General features: G+C 46.0%; 1 protein-coding gene across 1 annotated transcript; it reads right to left on the bottom strand.

The window, feature by feature from the left end:
* Positions 1-681: 681 nt before the first annotated feature.
* On the bottom strand, positions 682-21,447 carry ABTB1 (ankyrin repeat and BTB (POZ) domain containing 1; the record flags this gene model as incomplete). Its single annotated transcript, XM_010084439.1, has 11 exons — positions 682-1,002; positions 2,815-3,015; positions 5,967-6,134; positions 6,763-6,861; positions 12,103-12,218; positions 15,924-16,040; positions 17,044-17,089; positions 18,007-18,166; positions 19,090-19,234; positions 20,246-20,301; positions 21,385-21,447. Coding segments are annotated over 11 exons (1,378 nt in total), but the record flags the coding sequence as incomplete, so codon positions are not given.
* Positions 21,448-22,261: the final 814 nt, after the last annotated feature.

Below are 22,261 nucleotides of genomic sequence, written 5' to 3'. Positions count from 1 at the left end.
CCTCCCCCAGTCAGGAAGAAAAGGGATGGTGTCCCTTGTTTTATGCATTGAAAGCTACCGCTTTCTAAGAACAGAAGGACTCTGGTCTCTACTGTATTCCCAAAGATGTCTGCTCAGAAAGCAAAGCTTTTAAATTCTGAGCACTTCAAAGCAATGAAAAGCTAGGGAAGACCTGGAAATCACTTTGTTTTTTTTCTCTAAGAACTAGAATAGCAGGCGAACACAGTGCCTTCCACACAGCTAAGCACTCCTGTGCCCCTGTTAGGGAAGCACTGCCCACCTCTGCCAATCCCATAATGCTGACAGTTGGAGAAAGGCCACCTCCCTTCCACTATACTTATTTGGAGAGTTTAATACAGTTTTCTTCCTTTCCTGGTGGCAATTCAACAAATATCCTGGCATGAATCAGTTTCACAAGTGTGTTTTTGGGCAACAGAAGAGGATGGGTCCTCCCACCAGGCAGTAGCAAGTCCCCCCGCACAGCTCCCTGATCACCCCCCGCAGCTTGTAGTCCCCTGTCCACGCTGTATTGCACAAAGGAGCAGCTACCGATTTGAGCTGAGCTTTGGGAGCTACTTCTGAAAGGAGAAACTAAAACCAAAATAAAACCAAACACAAACCAGACATGCAAATGTCCAGACATAAATAAATTAAAAAGAAACCATGCCTGTAACTGGATGGGAAGGAGGACAAAGAAGGGGAAGAGAGACATTCAGAGACTCAGATGTTCTCACGCTCCGAGCCAGCCCAGTGGGGGCTACGCAGGCTGCGTACCACAGGCAGGGTCTGCACGCATCAGCACTCAAGCCCTATACTGGCCAGGAGGTTTTCCAGAGCTTCAAGTTTCTGATTGGCTTCCTCGATGGCACTGTAAGTCTGCACATTGCTGGTGATGTGGAAGCGGATGTCATCGACCAGAGGAATGGAGTCAGTCTCCTGCCGCTCCTCCACAGCCTCCGCATTCTCCTTCACAGCAGCGACAAACTCCTCCAGCTCCACCAGCTGCACGGGGTGGACAAGAGAACCATTAGGGAGACAAGAAGACGGTAAAGAGATGTAAAGGGTTGGGATAATGAGCTCAGCCACTGCTGAGGGATCCCACAGAAGAAAAGGGAACGCTAAGGGTATATGGAGACTCAAATTTTCCTATACAGACACCACCTAGAGATGCATCCTGCCATTCATCCTAAGGAGGCAGTAATACTCTAACAGTAAATGGTCACAACCATAAGCAGTCTGCACGTCAAACCGTGCACTGTAATACCCACTAACTACACATCCACAGTTCTGGTATCGGGGCACATTTATATACACAATATTGCCTCCAGAAAGGCTCCCCAGTATGAACCAGGAGATGCTGCCAGACACTTTTGGGAAAAGTCTTGCAACAGCCAAGACAGCGAGTGCTTGTGCCCGGTTCAGAACTAGGAGCCACAGATGACTCTATCCCCACCATGGCGCTCTGCCCCAGCACCACCAGCCACCCAGCAGATCGCAGCAAGGCAGCTGCCCTGTTCTGCACCCAGCCTCACAGAATCAGGTCACCCTTGAATGATTTTGCATCAAGTTCCCCAGGAACATGTGGTGTGCTGAAGGGTGAGAGGCAGCTTCCGTCTGTCTGCGCTCCCAAACTGTGCCTGGGCACGGCAGGTTGCTCAGCCCCGCTCTGTGCTGCACACACTGCCAAAATCTCTCCCTCTTGCCGTCATCAGTGCATTCCCACAAGATGCTGGCAGCTGCTGATGTTCGAACAGCTGGGGCCGCTCCATTTGTGCCAACACCCTTAGGGAGGCACATTGCCAATGCTGGGTCCGAGGACTCCCACTCAGGATAGAGAAAGGGAATGCAAGGGGGTCACACAAGCAAAGCCCCACCTTGCCCAATTCCTACTTGGGATATTCATTCAGCTTTCAAAACAAATCCATTTTCAGAAGCCAGAATCTGGGTCTCATCATCCCCAAGCTATACACTGAACAAAACAGATCCAGAATCATTTCCTTCAGTGTTTTCACATGCCAAAAAGAGTTTCACACCTTTCAAGCTGCAGGTGAAAATGTTACATTCCCATGTGAACTGTACTGAACTGAACTTTATAAAGATCTGTCTTAGGATAAGAACAAGATTCTAATTTAACCTTCTGTACGACAACTTTCTCCATGAGTCCTGAATCTTTAAGCTATAATTACTCAGGATTACACTTAAATGGAGCCCCATAAACAAATATTCAGTGTTAGATTCATTACTTCTGTCTGTTTAACAGCCAAATTTCCCCTGTGGAAACCCCTACTGTTAGATTTCTTATCCTGGAGGAGAGTAGAGATCATATCATTTACTCCTTTCTATAGCAATATGCCAGAAAGAACTCCCTCCAGCAAATACAGAAAAAACATTTTCTGCACAGAGCTCCCCTGCACAGCCCACTGGGTTCTCCAGGTTGCAGCTGGTGTATTCATGCAACACCATTGTTGCTCCCAGGGGCTGAAAGCTCAGTGAAAGTCACCTGCCCATGGTGTTTGCAGAACTTTCTGGGCAGGCTTTTCACCCCACGGTCCACAGGGATGTGCCAGACAGCCACCAGCATCTGTCTTACTGCAGCATCATCAGGTACCACTACACTCCTCATCCTCTGTCCTAACTCACCATGTGCTTTGCTACTTAACCGCTGCTCATCTTCAAGAAGCACATTAAAGCAGAGAGGGCAACCATTTATTACAGACCCAAGGTACAACCATGAAATCTGTTGTATCTCTGGCTCACTGTGCAGTTAGATTTACAGGCACACATGGAAAGTTCAGTGGGGAGCGTTTGTGGTACCTTCTCGATGATCTTTGCCATGTATTCCGTGCACTGGTCCTCCAGCCGGGTCAGCTGGAACAGCTTTGCGATCCTCCAGATGCTGACAATGTTGTCCTCATCGAGGATCTGAGCCAAGGTCCTGCCACACAGGCGCTTGAGCCCAGGCAGCAGGTACATGTCTGCCACGCACAGCACGTCATAGGCATTTTCCGGGGACAGCTGGCAATTAATTGAAAGAGGAGAATTACTGACCAGCCCTACCCACTTCACTTCTTCTCTTGATTCCCCAAAGCTTTGTTTGGCCCATTACCAGCCAAGTGTTAACAGTACTATGGAGCGACAGGAGCTCCATCTTTCAGGGCTAGGTCTTCCACTCCGTTACCACAGAGGAATTTAAAATGCTGCAGAGGCAGCTTGCTCAGCACAAAGCAAGAAGTTCGCCACGCTGCAGCTAACCCCTCGAGCTAAGCACAAAGCAATGCTGAAACACTGAAGCGCAGCTGAAAGCTGGATGCTAAGAAATGTTCAGTGTGGCAGTGGAAGGAGGTAGCTTTTACCAGAAGTACTGAAAGCCCTTCAAAGAGACAAATGGAACAGGCTGGCACAACAGAGTACCTTGTCCCCACCAGGACTCTTCTTCCCATTTTGTACTGCTGGACTTGCATTTTGTGAAAAACGTACAAAATTCTCCTTAAGTTCCTTCCTCAGCCTGGCTCTGGTAACTCAGCCAGCACAACTTCCCTGGCACAGGGATACATCCAAGGACAGAAAACTGCACCCCAAATGAAGTGCAGGTGAGGCCCAACTGGGTAAGGAACACACTCTGCACAGCAAATACTACTGGAGCTTTAACTGGCATTCAAACAACCAAATTCATGCACCAGTTGCTCAAGCTTACACCCCTGTGAATGGCCTTTAACATTTTCAGGCTCTTGAGCTAAAGAACCAGCCTCCCATTTCCCTCCTGGGTACTTGGCAAGTGATTTGAAAAAAAAAAAATACTGTAGATAATGCTGGAGATTTCCCCTGGCTGGGCAAATCCTATTTTAGTCAGCCATCTGCATCACTAACCTGGAACTCGAGCCTCTCTGCACAGTTCTGTTCCTGCTAATGTGAAGTGCAAAGAGTGCAGTTACCCACATCCATTTAACAGCGATCTGCAGGATGCAGCACACCCTGGTTGTGGAGGAGGTGAGATCACTTGCATCTAGAGACCAAGACACACTGATGGAGATTAAGGAATGGTAACTGGTGCAGCATGGTCCCCTGCCCTGAGAACGGGTCAGCAGCAAGAACACCGCTGTCCACATCTACACATGCAGTTGCTCACTCTGACAACTGTGAAAGGCTGATTATTTCTTCCCCTACAGCTGTCCACACCCCTGTTTGGAGAGACTACTCACAGCGAGTGTCTCAGCTGTAGAACATCCTGCAACAGCTGTGCAGAAGGATGCAAGATGCATTAGAAGCATGCCATGAATGCTACAGTGCCACAGGGGGTAACAGAGCTCTTGGGATTATTAACCAAGTGCTGCTTTGTCCTTTCATAAGCTCCAGGACCTTCACAAGTTGGAAGGAGTAGTATTGATGGCAGCAGCTCCCAACTGCTTGATCAAGGAAAAACCTGGCAAACGTTCCTTCAAAAGCTCCCCTTGAGCCCACACAAAAACTCTGATCAGCAACTGCTCTTTCTGCCTGCAACCCTTGCTGTCCTTCCCTCCAACTGCAGGCATTGTCACTGCTACACGGCAAAGAGACATAAATCCTCTGGAAAAAGAGAAGTGGAATTGGGAGTGCTGACAGTCAGCTGGAGAAACCCAGGGCAGGGAGAACACTCCATATATAAGTGTGGAACTTGAGCTATATTCCTGTTTTCCTGACCATTTTTCCTGGTAGTTTTTCATGACAGATGAACCCTCTGCAGCAGCTCATATATCATGGCTGCTCAGTTTGAAATCCAGGCTAGTTTCTGTGATGGTACCATCGTGCATAGAAAACATATGAGCAAGACCCTTTCAACTCCTACACACTGCTGCTGGTCTGTCCTCCTGCTCCAAGTCCAGACAGGACAGCTGAGGCACCCCAGGAAAGGGATGGCTGCTTGGGAAACTTCCTTCCTGTGAGCCATCACGAGGAGGGCAGGCAGACCGGAGAGGTGCAAGGGAACAGGGTCACGCTGCAGTGCTGTCACAACCCCAACTTGCTTCTTTCCCTCTCTGCCTGCCCTTTCTGTGCGTGGCTGAGGCAGGAGTGCAGACATGCGAAGCATCTGCTCTGGCATACCGATGGCAATCCTGCCCTTGCTGCCTGCTAAATACATCTCGCCCTACCGCATGTTCCCTGCTGCTACGCGGAGGTGAACAGATCAGCAGAAACAAGGTCACATCTGTGTGCGCTCTCCGTACGTGGCACCTAACCCAGCGCACAAACACTGCTTGGGAGAAGTGACACTGTCAGGTGCAGCGGTGTCTCCGATCACTGTCCTGATGCCAGAATGTGTTCTGGCATCTTGTAGCTAGAGCTGCTGAAAGCATTTTCCACAAAACCAAAGCAGGAAGCTGCTTAAACGCTGAGATTTGCTGCACCTTCCATTAGGCTGAAACCTAGGTGGGTTAGGACCATTTTGTTCCCGTTTGCGATACCAAGCACAGCAAGGCGGTGGTCTCCCAGTGGAACCTTTGCTCAACCCAGCAGTAAATAACAGTGGAAATAATGACTTGCTACAAATGGCAAAGTGGGCTATGATGCCAAGAGTAAATAAGCAGAATCTCTCAACCCTTCCACATCTCCAAACGTGTTCAATCTGCCATCTACTGGCAGCTGCTCACCTTATCCTTCCACTGAGCCCAAGAGGAAGTCTGCACAGTCCTGCATTTATCATGCCAACATACAACATGCAACCTAACTTCTAAATTTTTGTTATGGGATGAAAGCAAATCCATAGATTTGCTTCCTGATTGTCACATACATAAACTAGACCCCTGCCTGGCTAACAGCAAGTCCCAGGATGTGTGCTCCTGAGACAGAAGTGAGATAGCAGAGTAGGGCAGTGGGGTTTAAGAAACCACACACACCCCCCCCACCCTGCTCCAGACGCTGCAGGCAAACACTGCTATGAACACGTCCAGAATTAATCAGCACAGGAGGAAAGGCTCCATGGCTGCTCTCACCTCTGTATCATCACTGTAGATGTAGTAGAGGACCCGGATGAAGATATCTTCTGAGATGTTGTGGAGAGTCACCACAGGGATGCTGGGCTGCGTCTGCAGCTCCTCACTCTCACTGAAATGGTCTTCAAGAAGGGCTTTGAAATAATCACTGCGACCACAGAAAAATGCCTGGAGAGGGAAGACAGACCAAAATACTGGCATCTATCTCACCACACCAAACCAAACAGCACGACCAACCAGCTGTCAGAGCAGCTCAGAGATATTTCAGAAGTTCAGACTCTGTAACTCTGATTCTCCCTATGTTTTGAAGCTGCATCTCCAACATTTTTCCATACCTTATTTCTATCCATCTATTTCTACCCTCAGAAGAAAAAAAAAAAACAAACAAAAACAAACAAAAAACCTTCCATAAACTTAAGAGATTTGTAAGTAGTATGGCATTAGGGCAGGAGTTTGAGTTGAGGCTGGATCTCAAAATCCATTCTTATTGCTGTTCACTTGCAGATCAAACACTCCCCTCTCCGGATACTGAACTCACAAGCCAGCAGTAGGAGATTCTGCAGCTGTGAATGCTGTAGCTGTATCCATACATTTATCTCCTCACCTCTGCAAGACAGACAAGGTTTGCCGTTTTGTTAAAGGCTTTAAATACAGCTTCCAGCTGTAATAAGACTTTTTGGTTTTCCAGCTAACGAGGCAGCGCTGCTTCTGCAGAGTGTATCCAGCACTGGATGACTGGGGGAGACCAGACTCATGGCAAAAAGGGAGGAGAATAAAGTACAGCACAGGCACATACCTTATGGCACAAAAAGTTGTAATCTGCCACCCGGAAACACACGTCGGGACAACTGTTAAAGTTGTCGGTGCTGTCAAACGGCAACTCCCCAAAACCAACCTAGGAAGAGAAACCAAAACACCCAGCCTTTAGCATTCATGCTTAAACACACACAGGGTCCCAAGTTTGGACTCCTTGGTCTTCCCAGAATCCATCCTTTCCCTCAGCACAGCGCAGAGCACCAGGGATGCTCTGGACACAGATTTCATTGCGAGGAACTGAAGGCCTTCCACTCCTGATAGAGATACTCCTGGTATCACGAGCATACTAAAGCTCAGGACTAGCCCTTCACTGTGCAGGTGTACAGACAGATACAGTAACATATAGATTACATATATGTATACACCACTTTGAAATGGTTTGGCTACACTTACTGCCTCACGCAAATAATCCAACATTTCTAAAGCACATTTTAAATTTCTCATTTGATTTGCAGCCAAAAAGAGTGTTATTGCAGTATTAATACTCCAGTGAATTATTTTAACACCAACACACCTCCTCCCAGTCCTGCATGCCAACAAAGACAGCACACACACAAAAATATCTGTTGGCTTTATGTTATTTTAAAGTGACACTTCCAAATATTTTCACCTTATCCTATATACAGGGTAATTAAATTGAAAAAAAAAAAATAATTTTCACAGTCATGTAACCAAAACAATTAATCTCTGTGGGAAAAAGTTCCCCCTGGTTCTTGCTTTCCGAATTCATGCCCCCAAGATGCCTGTGCTGAGGAGTTTGTTACCACTGCCTCTCATCCAGGAAAGTTACATCCCAAGTTTACACCTGGGAAAACCCTGGGCTGACTGTGAAGATGAGGCTCCCAATGGCAGACTACCTACGCACCATTTCCAACACGCCTGCCTCCATCCTAACTGAAAGCAACCCATTCTCAGCTTTCCTGAGGAGCCAGATGACTGCTCCCTCCCAAACTAAACAAAGACACAGCCTGCGATGATGCCCTGGGCTGGTGCTGAGCCAAGCTCGGGTTGCCTGCAGTGGGGTTTCTCTCTCAAAGCAGGTTCTAGGACGTGGCAAGGCACCAAGCTGGCAAGAGCTGACACCACCGCTGAACACGGCAATCTGGCCCCTTTTGCCAGGCTCTTTGTCTGTCCACAGCAACATTTGGCAGGGTCTGGATCCTAACCACGGGAGAGCAAGCCCGGTGACATTCACACTGTGTGCGTGGCTGTCACGGTGACACTGCCTCTCCTCGGCACCTCTCCCCTGGGGTCCCTTCCCATCAGGGAACTCCTCTCCCAGGAAAGATGCAGCAACTCAAGGAACACCCCCCACCTGATCCACTACCTGCTGTTTGTGCAGGGGTAACACAAAGGGCACCTCTAGCACTGAAGATGAGACCAGTGAGTCGTGGGTGCAGGTTCCCCACGCGGCTGTTTTGCTGGTGACTGTGTCTCATGGTTCAAGGCAACGAAGGAACGGCGGTCTGGGATCTGCAGCCACGCTCTGTGGCATCCCGTTACCAACGCCAGCAGTCATGGTCCAACTGCCTGCTCTGTTTGCCTTCCTGCTATCTCCACCCTATGCCCACAGCTTCCATGTCCTCTCCTAGAAATTCTGACCTGACTTTCAAAGGTGCAACTTTGCAGGCACGTTACAGGTAAAACAAATCTAGAAACGGGCTTTGATAAGACGCCCCTCTCTGCAGCACAAGAATTTTAATTGAGACAAACTCCACATCTCCTACATGCATCCCTTCTTTGCTCTCCTTTCATTGTCCAAAGGTAAGTCTTTAAAAGGAATCCATCCCTCTGGAATGGACACAGGAGTTTTATTTGTCTTGGAATTTGTCTGATGAATTACAAACTCCTGCTTCTAGCCTTGCCTGGTCCCTGCTCTGATCCTCAGGCTTACAAGGTCATTTCCAATTCCTACTACGAAAGCAGGTTCATGTCTTTGTCTCTCCTGTTCAGCATAAAGTAGCTTTGCAGAATTTTCCCTTTTACTCCCCTTTTAAACCTCTACCACTTCTACTCTCCTCCCTTGTTGGACTTGAGGAATTTCAGGGTCTCCCTGCAGACAACTGGCTTGTTCCTCCCACCCCCCCACTCAGGCAATCTCCTTCACACACCCCTCTCCAGGCAAAGCACAGCTGCCAAAGTCAAGCGTGTTGCCCAGGAAGCACAAAACAGCCTAGGCCGTGAGGTACAAACGCATTATTCACAATAACTCGTTCACCATACAGAAATATTCTCAACACCTCTATAACATAAGACTGTTGGAACATCCACAGGATCCTCCAGCCATCGCATGCACACGACCACATCTCTGGCGCTATGAATTTGCTATTAGCGCTGAAACACAAATGTTGCTGGAGGCAAAAACATACAAAAGAAATCAGTGGCAGCAATTTGTACCTTGGCTAGATTATCTCAGCAAGAAAATTACAAATAAATTACAACAGAAAATACAGGGGTTAGTGATCCAAGAGAAGATTACTAGCCCATAACTAGATGCAAGTGGATTAAAAAAATAATAATTGGAAGCATGCTGTAAATAGTTCAATCTGCCTCTGCCAAATGGGCAAAGCAAAGCACAGGAATAACTGCCATGGACAAGCACACTATGTGGGTGCCAAGACACACAGGATGGAACCCATCTACTTGTTTCCAACTGTTCTTTCTATGCATTGCAAGATTTAGCTTTACCCCAAAAGTGACAAATGGTCACATTTTTTTGCAGCCACACCAAATGTCAATACAGATGGAGAGAAGGGGATTTATTTCATGGCAAACTCTGATCCTTTTAAGTCTGATTTCATCTTGGTTCTGAAAATAAGATTTCAGTTAAAAGGTAATGAAAAAACAGCTCCAAGGAAAGGATGTGTGTACGGTCTGATACACTGGAAGCCCTGTAGTCTCTAGCTCAGGGGTCACCTGGCAGACCCAAGATGAAGACCTAGGCAGACAGACAGTGCACACTCACGTGGGTTTTGACAGTTGCCTGGCTTTTGATGGTATTTTACTTATATCTGTCACTGCTAAATTTTCTTGCAACAAACCAAAGCAGCAGCTGTTGTGGTCAGAAAAATTCTGGCCATTACTAGTTTAAAACAAAACAGAGACAACCACCACACTTCAAAAAACAAACACTGAAAGAGAAAAGGCTTTCAACTATAAACAGGAAGGAGAAACAAAATACCAAGATTATAAACATGTTTAAGAGTTCATAGATAGTTCTCTAAAAATTAGTAACGAGCTGTGATTGGACATGAAATGTTAAATTACTTAGTCACAGAGCATACTACTGAACTATGAAATTGGGATGCATAGAGTTTTCTGCATCATTCAAATATCAAAGACATTACATGCAAATTATTTGTTTATAGCAAACAGAAAGTTGTATACATCCCAATTTCATGCAATACGGCATTACATGACATGCAGCAGAATGTCTCTTGCCAAATTCTGACCACTACCTGAAATGCTCTCAAGAAATGCTGGCTTTTATCCTGAAGCCAAATACCTATTTTGTTCTGTATGGGCTGGAAAAAAATATGTTTCTCTCAAGAACACAAATGTTTGCAGATGACCATTTGCATTTCAGGTTTCGTAGTCTACATACTACCCTTGTATGGCATCAAACTCTCTAAGAATGAGGATGTGTGACTCCTCTGCCCCAGAACAAAGATGCCTGATTCAGAGAATGCAACAATTTGCAAACATGAGGATGAGATACAAACGGCAATAGGATGAAGAGATTGTTCATATATTCTTTATAAGTTAAAAACAAACTTAGAGAGAGAAAAATTGAACCTTTTATAATTTATCAGGTTTAACAAAGAACCCACACGTATGCATGCCAAACAAATTCTCCAACGAGCAGGCGTGTGCCCATGCCCTCTTCACTTTCACAGCCGTAACAAGTCTAACGCTGCTCTAACTGCCTTCGCTCTGGTCTATGAGCTTCCCAAGAAAAACACAGCTCACGGAGGCATTCACAGTGCTGTCAGATGATTAGACCATTCCAAGTGTCTTCTTTTCCTTCCAGCACCTATTCTGCATGAAAGAATTAAAAGGGAAGTGCTTCTAACCTTGAGAGAAAAGCTTAACCCGACAGGAGGGTGGCATCAAAAGCAATCAAACAGAAAGCATTCTTCTTATTTGTAAAGTGACTTAAAATTTATATAAATCTCACTGTTTTGGGGCCCACAATCTTTTTCTTAATTCTTGAGGAAGTAAATCTGAAGCTTACCTATAGTATCATCGCCCTTTAAAACCAGCAAACATACAGAAAAGCATATTGAAAGCAACAATTAAATTCACAGTTATTTGGGGAAGAGAGGTTACGTAGGAAAGATTTCTGCATTGGTAGATGGAAATTCGATGGAGAAAAACTCTCTCTATAAAGTGCACAGCACTCAGAGAAATAAGTTGGCTAAAAGCCAGGACAAAACATGCTGTCTTATTACAGGTAATACACCTTACCCATGCACACACACACACAGCACCAGGCAGGTCTATCTGGCAGGGGACACAAAGAAAAAAGGCAATAACTTTGCTGCACCACTCAGTCATCCAACCTCTGGTCACAGCAGCCACCTAAAATGAGTTTGTGTTATTAAATTCAGTGCTTGGTGTAAGAGAGGAGGGGGGGGAAAGGGCAGACATAAGAGCAAGGTGAATCTGCTGATGTTACAGAAAACGACAGATGCAGGGAGAATGAAGACCACTAATATTTATCCTGTTCTCCTGCAAAGATGCACATATAACTAATAATCCTGATGGTATTTTAGCACAGTGATCATCAATGTGTGGCTTGTGGGCTATTTCTAAGGGTCAATAAGACAACTATGAAAAACAAATCTATTGATAGTCAAGGTAAATTTGCTTCAGAGGGACTCATATTTCTGCTGGAAATATTTTCAGGATTTGAAAGCACCTCATCACTCCAGGGTGTCAGTTACTAGCAAGCAACCCATATTCCATCCATATGTCCCTTCGGGTACCAATGCCTACTGATAAAACACTTCTCAAGAAGGATGGTAGAGAAGGAAAAAGAGCTGAGGGCCAACTCTTGTCCCATTACAGTCCACAGGAAATCCCCACATGGCAAGGGTTTTGTTTACCAAGATCCCTGCTGGAGAAAAATTCAAAGGAAAGGACCAGCGCTGAAAGCCTCATTAAACAATTTTACAGTATTTCCAAGCAATAAAAGGCTTTCATCTGGAGCAGCAGCAGCAAACAAGCAAGCACTAAACTCAAATGGAGATAATGCGAGTGAACACATGCGAACACGTAGCACAGCCCCCCAGAGACCAGAAGTATAAATGCTCCCTACCCGCAGTTCGGCTGGCAGGGCGCAGTCTGCTAGGAGAGCCAGATCTTCCTGCAGCCGGCAGTTACCTGTGGGCTCAATCGTCAGCACTTTCACACAGGTCCCTGGCTTGGAAGAGACTGGAAGAAGCAAAAAAACCAAAAACAACAAACAAAAGAGGAGATGCCTAAATTCCTCCACAAACATTCTTTCCCATTTAGAGAAAAGAAAGACACTCCAGGAAACATCAGTATTCTTGCTGGTTAGCTTTTTGCTGCAGAAGCCCCGATGGCTCTGTGTAAGCATACAGCACTCCTCACCGGAGCTGGCGGGCAGGTCTGGAAGGGGATGCAGGTATTGTCTCTCCTAAACCTCCACTTAATTCCTTGTGACAGAACACCAACAGTAGCAAACACAAAGTTGCCAGAGGCATATTTCAAGCCCAACTTTCTTCCTGCGATCCTTGTCATCCATGACAGTTGAGGACCATTGATTAGGCTGTCCCCAATTCCTGTAGGAGCCACCCACACACCACCTTCCCCAGCCACCACCTTTAACAGCGTCACCTGAAGTGGAGACCATGGCAGGAAGGATTCAGTTAAAATAAAGCTGCTTCCATGCTCCTCTGCTCTGCCACACGCTCTCGTGGGTCCCATTTCAGCTGTGCCACCCTAACTTCACCCCAGGGAACAAAGGGATTTGTTTATTCTTGTTTAGGTGACGAGTTCTGTGCACCTGAGTCTGTCCTCTGCTCTCTACCTGTAGAACCCCAAAGCACAAAGATTCCCAAAACACCTGGATTACTGAGCATGCCGGTGATGTCTGAAAACACGAAATAAGCATTGCTGCCACCAACAAGGAGAGCAAATAAACCATACTGAGATGGGAACTTCATTTCCCATTTCCAGACCTATCTTGCCCTACCAGCCTGCACAATTTAGCAGCCTGATAAAGGAGAAGCAAAATATAGGATCATACTTTTGTGGTCTTGCTATGACCAAATTTGTGGTGAAGCTCATTGAAGCCAGGACCCCCTTTGGCAGGTCAGCTATTGTGTCACAGCACGGCTGCCACCGCAGCCTTTCCTCTTCTTGCCACCTCCCTCCCACAGTTCCCTACCCCAGGTTTTTTTTCAGCTCACCATGCTCTGGGGTGAGGACTGGAGCATGTAAGACATTCCAGTGCCCCTGGCATATGGGGAAGCATGTGAAAAACCACGGAGCAACACTGGAAAATGCAAAGCTGTGGTGAGGAAAGCTCGAGACACTGTTGGGAGCCAGAGAGATGCAGAGTTAACTCTCAAGGACAAAAGAGTTAAACAGCCCCACGCTGCAGTATTCAGAAGAATTTCTGACAGGCATGATTCACCCCATTCAAACCCCTTGCAGGTGAATCACGCCACCTGGAGACCTCATTTTTCCTGACATTTTGCAGAGCATTACATGAGCTCCGTCAGATGACTCCATTGGGCCGTGGGCGAAGCAAGACCACGATGTGCCACAAAACGAGTTCTTCACCCCCTCCTCCACGTTACTGTGACGCTTTTCAGGTATACCACCTCTGTACCTCAGACAGGCTGCATATCCCAGAAGGATACTGGGAAGGGAAGGATAACTTACCAGTCAGGTACCATCACTGCACCAGCAAGGAGAGGGGCTGCTCTGCTAGCACCGATCAGTACCTTCAGAGAGATGACTTCCAGGGTAAATAAGAGGAGACCTGGCACCATCACAAACAAGAGCGAGTGCACTTTGTCCACTTACAGACCAGTGTGAGAGAAGGAAATTTCTCACTGTGCAATTAGAAATTCTTTACAGCAGAAAGAATCATTTGTATTCATGCAGTGCCTATTACAACAGTCGCCGAATCAATCAGGATCTGTAAGTGCTAATGGTCCCAGCAAGTTTTAAGCAGTAGTCAAGGGAATGAGTTCTTCTCTTGGGATCCACAAAGCATCTGTGCACTTTCATAGCGACATGAACAAACAGCGGTTTGTCCGAGAAGCACATCTATCATGATATCTACCATGAGACATTTCAGACATCGCATCTCTCAAACCCAAGAGCACTGTATTTGGTATCACAAGCAACTCTCTCCTAACAGAAACAAAAATCAAAGTGACAGAGCAGGAACGAACTGCTGGCTGCAAGCAAGCAGCAGGGACCATCATCTTCTTGCAAGAAATTGGAATGAAGAGTTTTCTGAAAAGGGCAACATAAAAAATGCAAGCAGCTGGAGGGAATAACCCAGCTACCGTTGAGAATGGGGGATTTTGTCTTTCTTCCCAGTCTAGCCCAGCTGTGTAACACTGAACGTCACCCACCGATTCATCAGCTGCCTTTGTTTCCACTGCTCAATACTTCTTCGTAGTCTTTTGTTTCAACCGAGCCAATGCACCACAAAAAAAACCAAACTCCAAACCTTTCCAAAATGACGTCACACTCAGATACCTGCCTTACTCATCCTCCTCCCAGTGCCACGACCAGCTATAACCACAGGTTCTGTGCGTTCAGTGCCTCTGCTATGAAGGCAAACATCACAAACCTTGCTCTCAAGGAAAATTTGCACGCGCCCACAATGAAGTCTATCTCAGTTTAAAACACATACTGACGTCTTACACTACTTGAAGCAAGAAACCAAGATGTGCATTTCTCATCTCTTCAGATGCACGCTTACGTCTGTGCTTACACAGCTGAGGTAAGACTCACGATACAGCTTCCATGACCTAAGGACTTCCACCCCAGTCTACACGGGAACAGCTGTACCCCAGCACCAACAAACCACTGCACATGCCTGAGGGGAGACATACACATAGTAATATCTTCCATGGGGTTTGCAGGTGAGGAATTTCTTGAGCCAGAAGTATTGCCTCTGTCTGTTAAGCCCTGCAACTTCAGGAGGCTGAATAATCAGAACTGATAATTCTAAAGGGAAAGGTGGAATAGCTACATCCTTACCTCTTAGATCAAGGAAGATTTTGTTATTGACTTAAAAGCTACAGACCAGATTCTCTTCTCAAACCAAAATTAACTTGACTGAAATAAAGGAGTTAACTCAGATCATGAAATAAGAATCAGATGTTTTCAGCCTGAAGGTTTTGTTAGCAGATAATTTTTTTTTTACTTAATGACTAACACCGTTTTGCCCTACTTGTGCTGTTTTGATTCTTCTTCACGTGTCCTTTAGCTTGAACTAAGGAAATGAATGATAAATTCCATCTGTTGGTTTTCATGAAATAAGCTGATGTCATGATTACATCACAAGCTCTTTGGATAACATTTTTTGTTAGCCCTTCAATAGAGGATTGCATCATTTAAGGTTTGGCACATACACGTGTTACAAATACACACATGCTTTCAGAAATACTTTTCTGCTTTTTAAAAGTGTTACATATCTCTCTGCATCCATTTTGAGCCAATTATCAAATGTTTTACTTTGGTTAGGAGTCAGACAAATGCAGGAAAGGACTTTTAATTGTATGTATTTTATCTCCCCAGGGATTTAAACAAGCATTCTGCTGGAAGGCACTTTCTAATATACCCCACAGTGCTCCACTGAATGTCTGGCAATGACAGCACAGTCCTGCTGCCATGGCTGCTCTACTAGAATGAAAATATTCAATATAAATTATAAATACGCGTGTCAGAAACCACTACAGCTGCCCTACAGAGAGCCCATGACTTAAAACTGTCATGCAGACATGTGAATTCTACAACAGAATAATCTTCTAGAAGCCCCAAGGACACCATGAAACATCCACCATGACACTTTCCTCTTCTCCCTGAAAGGGCACACAGGCACAGCAGAGACTAGGTAAAATAAGATTAAGCAAGTAAAAAGCTTACCAAATTCATAGACTTTTTTACACTTGGTCTCCAAATCATCTATGAGGTCCTGCAGGCGACACTGCTTGGCTAACCTCTTGCAATCATTTACATATTCTACGTCGATATCAAGACGACCTGCCAAGAGAAATGCAGCCAGCTCTTTTAACCCACACCACTTAGGTGTCAAAATGGAAAAAATTAAGGACTGAAGACTCGATGGTACCGAAATTCAGTAATTAGACGCATTACCTCACTTTTCAGCATCCACTTAAAACTCAGTCCAAGAAGCTAGGACTCAGTACCCCACCACCCACCACTTTGATGAATCTCAGTTTGACATCTGATTCATTCCCACCTTCCAGCGTCTACCCTGACAGCAAGAGGCCAAAGAGTGAATAGGCTTTTACAAAACATCTCTAATTCCCTCAGAAGAGGAAAAAGAGCAGCACAACAGCAGCATGCATGACTGCCACCACTGGCTGTCCGGCTTAGGATGAGAAAAGTCTTCTGGCTCATGAGCTGTCATCTCAGCATCTTTTACCATCACTGACAACGTGGCCAGGAATATTTCTGAAAACACTGGATTGGGGAAGGAGACCCTTCAAGATAAATTTATTTTCTGGCACCACCTTCTGGCCTGAAACAGTTCAGCACCTAACATGCCTACCATACAACATTTGGCATTTTCAGAGAATGTTTAAGACCAACTTCTGTTCAGAAGAAAATATTAGAAAGCAGTCAAATCATTCAGCATACACTGCTTAGGTCTGCCCGACTGAAAATGTCCTACGTGGGAACCTGGCTTTTCACCAGTTTAGGGGATTGTTATTCCAGATGTCAGATTTAAAGTTAAAAATACATTCTCCACATCCACACAACCAACCAAGACAAGCTGATTTTTTCTTTAATGGACTGTATATTTATTGGCAGGACGACAACTGGCAAAAGGTACAAACAACGTGAAATAGATGGGGATTGCTCACATTCTCCCTTTCTGCCAGCAGAGAGGATGTGTTGGCAAATCACGCACCCAAACACGGCTGTCTGCAAGCCTGTGCCACCCAAACGGTGCTGTGGCAGAGGCACAGACAGCTGCCCACCAGCCACGCAGACATACACTACACAGCAAGTCATTTACCTGTGTATAGATACTGCAGAAGAGAGCCAAAGGCTGCTGGATTAATCTAAAATAAAACATGAGAAAGTTACCTTTAGGATTCCCAGGAACTTAATAACAAGCTTGAAACTTGCCTGGATACAAACATGATCCTGAACAATTAAAAAAAGCCCCACTTAAATAGCAACTCAGACACTGCATCCAATTTCCTTGCTCCTCAAGTAAGTAATGCTGCCACTCCACCGGGCTTACACAGCTCTTTAAACGTACCAACTGATAGTAATCCGTGTGCCCGGGGGACAGGACCTGCCTAATGGAGGTGCTCCAAAGACACAGTTATAATACAGGCTCTGTAAAATCCAGTCACAAACATTTCCAGCTCTTCTTAATTTGAGAGGAAAGTTCTGTTCTTGCACAAAGAGAAAGGAGAGACACTAAGTAATGTGCTGAGAAACTGGAAGTATGTTTGCCCTAAGAGGTTCTGCACAGCCACAATCAAGCTATAGAAACATACGACAGGAGTATTGACGATTAATGGATGGAATGCACTTATGGCCTATTTAGTTCTTGCTGCAAAAGCAACAAAAGGAACTCAATTAGTGACAATTATGGAGGTGATGTCTTCACTACAGACCACCTGTCCACCAGGAATTAGACAGACTCAACTCATCCCACAGAGGACTCGTTAAGCAGCTGGCAGATGGTAACAGCTACCTGCTACTGCAATTAATTAAGATACATTTGAGCCCATGACAGAGGGAACAAAGGTGAAGTATGCAGTCTACAGCCTTTTGTTATCCAAATAAGATGCTATTTTCCTGCATACAGTGCCTCCACAAGCCCCTCTCCTTGACTAGGGTCATTCTGAGCTCCAGCAGCTATTCATTGTAGAGATTAGCCCTCAAACTGTCCTTCCTACTCACTTCTCTTACTCAGTTTAAACAGGGAAAGAAAGGGAAGAGCTAGGAGCACAGCCTTGCTCACCAGTGGGTGCTTCAGCACTATCATGTTCTTCCCCTTCCATTTGGTCTCAAACATTTCCGCAAAGTAGGCGCTGCGAGCGCTGAGAATGCAGCGATGGGCGCAGAAGGACTTGCCATGAACAATGAAAACGATGTCGCTTTGGTAACCCTGCTCCAGTAACCTGTTAGGAACAAAGAGAGGGGAAATTCATTGCAAGATGAGAAAGGAGAGAATGGAGTAAAGCTAGTGGGGGACACAGTACAATTAAGTCTAAAGGAACCAATACCTCTGGTCGCTGCAGTCTCTCCCTGCCCAGTTAGAAGGCCAGCACGGGGCTGGTACTTCACGTACTAGACTGGGATCTCTCGTTCCCTCCAATGACTCGAAGTTTCGTTAGTGCAAAAGGGAGACTGGAGAATGAAACCCTCCTGCCTCAGGTGAGCCCCTGAATACAGAGGGCAGATTTTAAAGAGGAACTAGTTGTCCCATAACACATCTCTAAAGGTTAATCCTGCTACTAAGCTGTCAGATGACAAAAAGCCCTTCAGAAGCACACACTTCCAAAAGGAATTATTCCACTGCAAAGTAAGGTGTAACTTCCCTGCTCTCTGGGCACTGTCAGCGTGCATGCTTTAACCATGCAGCAAACAGGTGACAACTTGATGTCACCCACTGTCAGAAGGAGGAAGGATGTTCCAGGCATGAAATGCAGGCAATTATCACATCAGAGATGAAGTCTTGTTTATGATCACATGCCCATACTCTTATTCTTTAAAATGAAAAACCCCAAGATTGCTACTGTATTTTGGTTTGACGGTCAAAGACAACAGTCTGATGCTTCTGCACAAGAAAGATCAGCTTTCTGGTGGCTCTAGAGTCTGTACCCAAGTCACTGGAGGCTATATTTTAAATGCACACATACCTGGAACTCATCCCTTAGGGCACAAAGGAACATCCCTCAGGAAGCTCTACGTGCAGTGAATGAGACAGGGTACTATCAGCCGCCTTTCAAATCTGCCCTTCACAGGGAGCTTGGATATCCAGGTTAACAGCTAAGGGAGGATGACAGAATGCACTGCACACAGAGCTGCCTCATCTGCTTACCGCTGCAGGAAGACATCATAGTAGTCTCTCTTCATGCACTTTGCTGTGATCTGTTTGTACTCCTTCAGCAGACGTCGGATGGCATCGCTCAAAGCTCCATACAAACAGCGCTCCCCATCAAAAGTGTTTGCCTCACATTTCGCTCCTGCAAAACGGTCACAGGTACATGTCAGCAGACAGTTACCTCTGTCTCACATGTCCCTGAATGGTTGTTAAACGAGTATGGCTTTCAGCTGGCGACGTTTCTGTGTGATCCCCTATGCTACTGAGCACACTTACAAAAACTAAGCTCCCCTTACATGTGCATAACCTAAAGCTGTTCGCCCACAGCAAAATCCCCTCCTGAAGAAGTCAGTGACTCATTTAAACTGACCCTGGTAATAAGCCTCTCAGCATGGCTCCAGCAGTGTTCTGGGAAGAAGAATCTCACTGCACAGAGTACAACCACTTATCGGACTTTTAACAGCTCCTCCTAAAGGGCGTTTCTGCCTTGCACAAGGCCAGAGATGCCTCTTTAGCTTAGACTGATAGAAACGTGGAGGGCACTTGCATTTTGCTATTTTAGAATTACACAAGTGGTTAATTAAGGTACTGTGAATGCAGTGGAAAACACAAACCTTTTGAGATCTGATGCTGCACTCTGATTCCTCTGCCAGAACACAGAACATCACCACTACCTAATGGAACTTGGCTGCTGGGAACCAAAAGGGTAAGCACATTGCCTGGAGAGTTTGTCTTGCTCTGTTTGAGGTCAGTGAAAACCCTTGCATTTCACCTTTAAGTCCTGTTTACAAGCAAGGCTATCAGAGGAGTACAAGAAAGTTTTACACAGACAGTCCTTCAGATAAGTACAATTCTTACACCGGCATCTTCCCAACAGCAATGCACCCTCGCACAACATCAGCTCTGGTTTCAGAAAGTCATGCTGCCTCAAGTCATCACAGAAAGCTTCCCTGTGGCAAACTGAAGCAGCAAATGGCCTGCAAAATGGACCATCAAAGTGTGTCCAGGGCTCCCACTGCAGCCCGAGATCACTGATCAAATGGTTGGTTATAACAGAAGAAGTTTCCACCAGGGACAGCCAGAAGGATAAACAATCTCTACAGACCAGTATGGAGAAAGATATGACACCCCAAACCAGGATACTTTTGCTCACCATTGGCTAGAAGATAGCGTACCACCTCTTCATGTCCACAGAGACAAGCATAATACCTGATAATAACAAGACAAAGAAAATTAGAGACACAGTAGGAAGCAAAATTCAGTGTTTGGGCACACCACAGCATGCAGAACTCAGCACTGAGCCATCCCTGATAAGCTGAGAAGATGACTCCTCATAGGCCTGAAGAATTGCTGCTGAATAGCAGAGAAGTCTGACCCCAGCCATGGACTAAGCAGGCTCTGTTCCCAGCACTCCTAGGCACTGCTGTCCTGCAAGGAGATCTCAAGGTCCCAGGCCCCAAGGTGCATCTTCTGTTGCACCACCAGCTGCCAAATCCATCCTCATTTAAATGGAGTTCATCTCACAGGCACTTAGCAACTCCATCAAATTCTCAAAACCACTCCTTGCTCCTGTTGTCAGTCTGACTGCTGCAAACAATGGTAATGAGGGAACAGTGCCCACAACAGATGTGCAGCAAATAAACCCCCAAAGTCCTACTTACAATGAGTTTCATTTTCTTTTTCAGTCATGATTCTCTTCCACAAGGACCTCACACTGTCCTAGGAACAAGGAAAATCCTGTAACCTCCACTACAGCAGGCAAATGTTAGCCTACCTCTACTTTGGGAAGTTATTCTGCACTCTAAATAAATTGCAGAGGTCTAAATGCACTTTGGAATTGTTATGTGGGGATGTAAAAAGCTCACACCACCCTCCTCAGCACCAGCATCCTCACTACCGACTGCACTTTCACAGCCTTGCCAGACAGACTGTGATCCCGCAGTCACTTTGCATTTCATCAAGCCAAGCCTTCACCTGAAAAGAGACTAGAATGCCAGACTTTGAGGGGAGAAAAACCTAATTAGGCCAAGAACAGACTGCTTAATCCAGGTAATTTGGTCACAAAATTAACTACTCTTCTGAGCCCTGCTACAGCGTCAGTCAGATGAGGAGTCAAAGACCTATTAGCACAGCACCGCAGAGAAGAGCAGCAGAAACATGTAGCCAAATCTCCCAAAAAGCAGAACCTGAAACATTTTGTAACAGTGCTCCTAGCTGCTGATGCGAAGAGAGGAAAAGACCTCTGAAAGCCCTCCCCGCCCACCCAGCCAGCGCTCGGGGCTGCAGACTCACAGAGGTGTACTGTCCCATTTATCACGGACATTAATTTCCACATCTCGCTGTTCAAGAAGGTATCTGGAAGAAAAGGGAGAGCAAGGTTATAACTTCATGCAGCTGCTCACTCAGTCACATTCTCCTCTTCCCAAAGGTGGAACTTTTGAGTTTCCACAGTAACTTCCAAAGGTATGACAAAATCCTGCATTCAACCTGGGGAGCTGTCAGCTATGGCTGAAGGAGTATCAGCCAAATCTTCAACCCAAAGAACAGCATTCTGCAGCACAGCTTCACAGCTCCCTTCAATCTTAAGTGGTGTGTGGGGCAAGAGGAGGACTAAACCCACCTCCTGCTGACCCCTAACAGGGCAGCAATCACAGAAGAAACGTGAAGATTTCAGCAGTACCTTCACATTCCCCGACACCACTCACAACCTGGATGCTTACAAATAAGTAGCCAAGCTTGTAACGCCAAGGCTGGACTCGCATCCTGCTTGTGGCTTTTCTTGCCACAAGTAACACCATCAGTGTCACTCCAGATTGCTCTTAATTCCTGCCACTTCCTTGCCCTGCACATTCAGACTATATCAAATGCTGCCAACACTCCCTCTTTGGCACCTCTGGAAGCCAGCCTCTGCCTTGCACACAGGTCTTCTGCTTCTTGTCTGTCCTCCAACGCTGCAACAACCGTCTCTCCCAACCCCGTGTAAAAGTTCCTCTCAGCGTTCACAAAGATTCGCAAGTTGTTTTTCTCATCCGCCACATCAGTCCTCTTTCACTCCTTCCATCTTTTCCGTCTCAAACTTCTGCTTCCTCTGACCACATGCAAAACCCCAAGCAACTCAGCTCCTTCCTACTCAGTCCCATGCAGTCAACTAGTCCCCTCTGTTTTGACA

This window comes from Pterocles gutturalis, unplaced genomic scaffold (assembly GCF_000699245.1).
Source record: "Pterocles gutturalis isolate BGI_N339 unplaced genomic scaffold, ASM69924v1 scaffold49155, whole genome shotgun sequence".
Classification (NCBI taxonomy): domain Eukaryota; kingdom Metazoa; phylum Chordata; class Aves; order Pterocliformes; family Pteroclidae; genus Pterocles; species Pterocles gutturalis.
This window is presented reverse-complemented; position numbering and strand designations above follow the sequence as displayed.